General features: G+C 41.8%; 1 protein-coding gene across 1 annotated transcript in view; it reads left to right on the forward strand.

The window, feature by feature from the left end:
• Positions 1-610: 610 nt before the first annotated feature.
• Positions 611-7,173, forward strand: part of MIPEP (mitochondrial intermediate peptidase) — a 99,958-nt gene continuing 93,395 nt past the window's right edge. Inside the window, exons 1-4 of the mRNA XM_025196601.1 lie at positions 611-632; positions 1,744-1,841; positions 2,819-2,992; positions 6,110-6,198. Of these exons, the coding sequence (XP_025052386.1) occupies positions 611-632; positions 1,744-1,841; positions 2,819-2,992; positions 6,110-6,198 (383 nt within the window). The remainder of the gene's footprint in view (positions 633-1,743; positions 1,842-2,818; positions 2,993-6,109; positions 6,199-7,173) is intronic.

The raw sequence follows: 7,173 nt of genomic DNA on the forward strand, positions 1-7,173 counted from the left end.
TCAGCCCAATTGTCCCTGCAAGTTTATGTGCACACAGTTGATCCCTTACCTCTTTCTAAAAGTGCAGAATTTCAAGAAATTCAATGAATAAACAACAAGAATGCACTTTTTGTAGAAAACAGTGTCAAAATCGAGGCTTCCTGACCAGTGATTTAAATCAATTTGATTTAAACCAAATTCACACTGCTACTAATGCTGCGGTATGTTAGCCCCTGCACACATGGTAAAGCAGTGCGCTACACTATTTTAACACTAAGTTTTATCAGTAAAACTCATCTTCTTTCTTGCATGTGACTATAGTCAATTCTGATCCCTTCTAATAAACATTTGAAGTTTCCTGATTAACATGAGCCAGCGGTAAGTGCTACTGGTACAGTTTTGCTAGCACATCTCCATAGATTCAGAAGTACTTCTGCCAGTGCAACCAGTCCTCTAGGAACAAGTCCACAATGGATCTGTCTTTGCAGTTGTGACTGTTGGTGATATTTTTAAAACTCTACTGCCAAAGGGTAACAAAGAGCAGAAGCTTGCTCTCTTTAAACTCCACTGTTTGTTTTAGGATTATCTCTTTTCCCTTCTAGTCTACCTTTTCAAGCATGTCTTTACAGATATGGCTCTAAGTAAGACTCCAGGTAAAGCCTGTGCTTCTGCATAGTCTAAGACACTGATTCTCAACCTTTTTTGTACCAGGACCCATTTGTAAACACCAATGGCCAGTCTTGACCCAGTACCCCTTACTCCTGACCCTCTGTCCCTAGCCTCCAGGCCCCAGTCCACCAGTGTGTGGGGCAGGGAGCCCAAGCAGCCCCTTGCAGGTTTGAACTCTGCCAGTCTGCAAGGGGAAAGCCATGGTTTCCCACGTTTTTCTCCATTTTTTTCAGGTTTTGTGATCCATTACTAAAGTTTGTTTGTGACCTTTTTATATATTCTTGCGACCCACTTTTGGGTTGTGGCTCATGGGTTGAGAAACACTGGTCTAGGAGACAGTTCATGGATTTTCTGTCTTTTGGGGAGGAGCTGTGCCTGCACAGCTGTGGAATATCCACAGGAAAAAAATGCATAATCCAACCATGTGAAAGAAATGTGGGTGCTAGGATGTAATAGGAATGAAGGCAGATGCTAAGCAAAGCAGAAAGCAGCTGTGGCAAGTTTACTAGTGGGCAAAGGAGGGCAGCAAATTTCCACAACTCTGAATGGTGTGCTAGCAAAAATTTTCTGTAAGGTAGTGTGAGGGGAAATTAGGATGCCTGTCCACAGTGCTACATGATTTCTGGTGATACAGTGGGATACTGCGAGGGCAGGCTGCAGCTGACTTTCAAAAAGACAAAAAACAAAACCACCATTTTAGCATCAGTATATAGCCAGAACTTTGGCTGGTAAAACTTTCTAGTGGAAACAAGCTGTTAGGGTCCCAAGTTCCTAAATCATTTTCTTAAATGAAGCTTGGCTTCCTACATCAATTTACATATTCTTCAAAATGTTGATTCTGTTCTGTGATACAAACCTTATGATATGAATGTGTTTATGATTGCTGACTGTGATTTAAAGTGTGATAGTGTTTAATAATTTGTTGAGCCCATAAGCATAAAAGCACAAGTAATGTGAAAATCATAACCAATTATTCTTAAACATTAAAGAAGAATCCAAAGTAAGTTTTATATAGTTAATGCACAAATTACTTCTGTATTTTGATTAAGGGAAGTAGCAGAGTTTTGTCAAGTTGTTTTTTCTGATTTTTGACAGTCTTTGGTGTAATTCTGAAGCAGAGTGAGATTAAAAATAAGGGTGCACCAATAAAGATTTTGTGGGCCGATACCAGTGGCCGATTATTAATCAGCCATGTTGGCTGATACTGATCCGATTCCCAATATGCAGCCTGGCAGCTTGGAGAGCAGTGTCCGGCTGGTAAATCTGTTGTGGGGGGGAAGGGCAGATTGAAACACCTGCAGTGAGGGAGGGGGTAGGGCTGAGGCAGGGGCTGCACAGGTGGGGTGGGGTGCAAATGGAGCTGTAGCTCGTTTGGGGGGTAGGGAGGGTGGTTCCTACTGCTGCACTCACCTCTGGGGGAAGCATGGGCAGCATGTGCCCCCCAGATCTGTGTGTGGGTGGGCTGCTGGCTGTGGCAACATCTTCTTGGCTGGGGATCTGGACCAGGGCTGCACTTGGAATGGGTGGGGGCAGGGTGGACAGTGGTAGTGCTTGGGCTATGGGGTAGGCTATAGCCACCCCAAAATTCGCCATAGCCCCCCTGTAACCGTGCTTCCCAGCGCTGTAACCACCTGCTCTGTCCACCCCCAGCACAGCCCCAGCCCAGCCCCCTCTCCAGGAAGTGCCTGGTACAGCCCCTGGCCCTGAGCGCCAAGTGGACAGCCCACCTTCGCCCTGCACACAGATCTGGGGGGCATGTGCCTCCCATGCCTCCTCTGGGGGTGCATGCAGTGGCGGGACGCCCCCCCCACACCTCCTTCCTGCCCCCCGCTGTGCCCTTCAGACAAGCCATGGCTCTGTCCCGTGCCACACCTCATCCCAGCTGTACAGCGCCTGCCCCTGCCCCCCACCCCCACTTACCAGCTGGACACTCCTCTCCAAGCTGCTGGGCTGCACTCCTGCCTGCGTGCATTCTGCGTCTGCGTGCACGCGCGTAGCATTTATTGGCAATATTATCAGCTATATCAGCCAAAAAAAGCCAATTGCCAGTAATGTCAATTTTCCTTTTATCGGTGCTGATATGATATGGACTGATGTATTAGTGCGCCTTTAAAAATAAAATAACATTGTTAACTTTGACTGTTGGTTGCATTTATTCTCTGTATTCTAGGGTCTCTTTGGTGTTCCAGAATTAAGCTGTCCAGAAGGATTTCAAGAAGCACAGGAGAAAGCACTGCAAGAAACAGAGCGACTGGTCCGGAAAGCATATACTACACCTCCTGGACCTGAAATAGTGATGATTTTTGATCAGCTGTCAGATGCGTTGTGTAGAGTGGCAGACTTGGTGAGGGGTTTTTGTTTGGGTTTTTTGTTTGTTTTTCAAGTTGGAAATGATCTCTTGTAAATGGGGTTAGATCACACTGGTTTTTTGAACAGTGCTCCTTACTCTGTTGAGCAGTTAATTCAGTTCTGGTGGGCAGGTAAGACTGCTAGGAGCTTTAACATCAATGCCATGCTTGTAGTATCTTAGGTTATTCTTAGAGATCATCCGTTTTTAGTATATTGAAGACTAATACTGCTTTGATTTATGAGATCTCAAAAGATTGTATTTCCTTTTGTTATTCTGTAGTCCAGCACTATCCAGCTGGCTCTCTGTGGGTTGCATGCGACCTGCAAAAGTTAAGTTGTGGCCCCTGGGTTCCCATTTTGCCACTGGTTGGGAGTGGGCATGGGTGCACGCTGCAGTCAGGGGTCTGCTGGGTATCCACATGTTGCACAGTTTATGGACAGTCGGTGGCTCACCCTGGTGCAGCTTGTGGGCATGTAGCGCCTAGCTGCTTAGAAGATGCACAGCACTGCTGTAGTGTCTCTCCTCCCTCACCCTCTATATATTTATATATATATATATGTATGTATGTGCGTATATATATAATGTGTGTGTGTGTATATATAATTTTTTTAAAATCACAAAACCCAACTTCAGATAATATAAATTGTCCATTTTTAAGCCTAATGAAGCATGGATACTTTAAGTAGCACAAACATAATTTTTAATGTACCATATTATGTTTCCAAAGTTGATCGTTTGCAATTAAGTTATTGAAGTAAGAGTTTCTTGTTATTTAAATATGTATTAGCTTTAGGAGGTTGAACTTTACTTTTCTTATGGTAGTAATTTTTTTTTAAAGAGCTCTTCTGAGTTAAATTTATAGACTGTGAAGTCTCCTGCAAAGGAAATTTTATGATGTGTTGTTTTAATATATTTTTGGAATGTTTTGAATGTTTACATCATTAGTATTAACTTTTTCCGTTGGTGTGTGATTTATTGCTGTAGTTCATGATGTATTTTTTCAGGTTATATTGTGTGTTTGTTGCATGATCTCTAGGGCCTGAACAAAATCTAAAGGTGTGTTATATCCCGCTTGTGATATTAACTTAGATTTACATAAAACGCCAGTCCAATTATTTCTGCCTGTATATCCAAGACCTCACAAATGGGACCTAAATCTGGTCCCACTGACACCATTCTGTGTTTTAACCTTGACTTCCATAGGAGTAAAACTGAGCATGGCTCTCCTCTGTCTACCCTTCCTATTAGAAAACATCTGGTTAAACACACAAGTATCTTACTCTTCAGATTAAGAAACTTAAAATTTAATTGAAAAATTTTAATATATCTATTTTAAACTCATATAATTCTTTAACATCAATTACACTTTGAATTCAGCAGCAAAGTACATATAAAATTCCCCAGCTATTGAATTCACTTGATTCCACACTTAAAGCACAGTATATATGATTATCTGTACCCATTTTAGTTTTTTCTTCTTAATAGAAATAATATATTATTTTCTTTAAAATACCATTCTTACAAATAACTTTGAATGAAAATAAACTAGAGCATTGCATAACGTGTTTAACAGGTTTTTTGTGGTTGTCTTGTGCAGAAAAGTTGTTTAAGGTTATAGAAGCTGTTTGGGAAACTAACAGTATTATCACACATAATCTGAAATAACAAAAGATGATAAACATTTGGCTTAAGCATAGGTAAACAGCGTAGTCCAGACCTTGAGTAACTGGCTCCTGGAAAGTGTGAAAGTTAAATTGAACAAAGAGCAGACTGCAAGTTTATATATAACAAGAAACATAAGAAAAATCTCATTGCTAGGGGGTCTAGCTAACTCAAGGAGGCGGCCAGCTGATTTCGTGGGGAGATTGCAGGACCGGCCGCCATATTCGTGGACTGATTGGCTGAGGAGCCCCAGTGGCCCTGCCCCTCTCTGTTGATTGGTCGCAAAAGCTGTCTGTCATGTGGCTCCGCCCCTTACTGCTGATTGGTGGAGGGGGCAGGGCCTTATGTCAGGCAGGAGTGGCTCCCCCTTTCTCCCCACCTCCCCCGTGGTCTATGCAGCCAGGCCACAATACCTCTGGGGAGCCAGCATTTTATTTACAGCAAGTTTTCTCTTTTTTTTTTTCCCTCATGGATTTCACAGACATTGCCAGCTTTTGCAGGCAATGCCAGATTTTGCAATTTCAGTAGGTCCCTACTCATTGCACATAACCAGACATTTCTGGTTAATGTAGTCTCATCTGGGCATGGCTCAGGAGGCTCAGTGGCATCAATCACTCACAAGCTTCTACTTCTGGGGTGTTGCCTTGCCAAGTAGGCCACTAGACCCTGATCCTGAAGGCATGCATATAGTTGATCTTATGGACTTCAGGGAAACTTTTCCCAAGGTGAAATTAGATCTGTGTTTAAGTGCTTGCAGGATTGAGGTTTTAGTGAAATCTATCACATTGGTTCTTTTCAGATTTCCTGTTTTATTGAAAGGCTCAGTTGATTTTTAAATCTTACATGATATCTTTTCCAAGAAGATCTGTTCCATTAGTCTATTCCTCTGCAAATATTAATCTCTCGCTGTAGGTTCTGTCAATTCTTGGGTAACTAAAGTTTTATCATGAAGTTATACATTATGTACGGAATGTCCTTTTTTGCAAGCTAGCATTTTACTTTAAAACAGCACAACTTAAGAGTTCTTAAAATATAAGCTAGTACATTTTAGAAAAACAGTAAAACTACACGTTTGGGGTTTTTTTTAACGAGGACTGGTTAAAAAAATAAGTGTTTTCTTAGCAGTAAGATTCAAAAGCCTTGGCTTCTTGAGAGTGATACTTATTAGGAAAAGAAATTTTCTCTAAAGCACTTACCTAATTGAAAATAATAATAAAAAGTTGGAAAATATTTTCTTTGGATTGAAATTATTCTGTAGCAATTAATAGCTGTCAACACATTCTCAACAGATTTGTTATGAGAAAGCAGAGTTATGCCAAATTGCTCAGTGAGAAAAATATTGCAGGTAATAGCATAAATGTGTGTTATGCTAAATGAAACTCCTTTGAATACTCGCTTAAATTTAAGATTTCAAATTAAGACCCTTCTTTTATTTTATTTTGATGTCAGGCTGACTTTGTGAAGATTGCCCATCCTGATTATACATTCAGAGAGGCTGCTGAAGAAGCCTGCAGAAACATTGGTACTATGGTAGAAAAGTATGTTGATGTTATTCTGTTGAATTAATAGTGATTTGCATGTGTTTGAAAATACTGTATTATGCATAAAGTAGTTTGTTTGGTTTTTTTGTCTGTTGCTATTATGCATCCAGGGGTGGTCATTTTTCATAACAAAGACTAGCCTGCTGTTATTAATTAACGAGTTATTTAAAGTTTCATCTTTATTATGTCTGGTATAATGTAATTCTACTTTAGTTTTAAGTTATATCTGGAACAGTTTTTCATTACACAATTTACTTTGAAATCTATGCTGTTGGAGCTAAATTTTCTAAAATTCTGGGCAGGTTTTTTTCCCCTGCCTGTGAAGTAAGTGTAATTTAGGAATGGCAGAATGCTTGTATTTCAGATTTAAGACATTAAAGCGTACAACACCTTTTCTGCTTGTGTGCCAACTTCTTGAATTCTTGCCTTATGTGAAAAAGGAGAGGAAAGTCTTCCATTGATACTCAGAAAATAAATGTTGGGGCTGTGTCCCGTTAGATATCTACATTAATGTGCAGTGCTGTTTTACCTTTTAGCCTTCTGAAAGTCCTTTGTAGCTGAAACATCTCCCCCCCCCACCCCAAAATTTGATAAGACGCATATAGCATTGATTTCAATTGATGGTGCATAGAACACACCCCTTAGTATCCCCTCGCTGTACCCCCTCGGGAGGCTGGAGTCGAGCAGGGGAATGAGCAGGAGGCTGGAGAGAGCAGGGGAATGCCTCCAGGGGCTGTCTCCAGCCTCCTGCTCATTGCCCTGCTTTCTCCAGCCTCCCGAGGCTGGAGATGAGCAGGGGAATGAGTAGGGGGCTGGAGACCAGCAGGAGGCTGGAGACAGGCCCCTAGAAATGAGCTGGAGATATTCCCCAGCTCTCTCTAGCCTCCTACTCCTTCTCTGCTACTGCTGGTGAGTGTTGGGGGGGGGCTGGGAGAGCCAGCGGGGAGCTGGGGGAACAAACAGGGGGCAGGG

Source organism: Alligator sinensis, unplaced genomic scaffold (assembly GCF_000455745.1).
Source record: "Alligator sinensis unplaced genomic scaffold, ASM45574v1 scaffold777_1, whole genome shotgun sequence".
NCBI lineage: Eukaryota > Metazoa > Chordata > Crocodylia > Alligatoridae > Alligator > Alligator sinensis.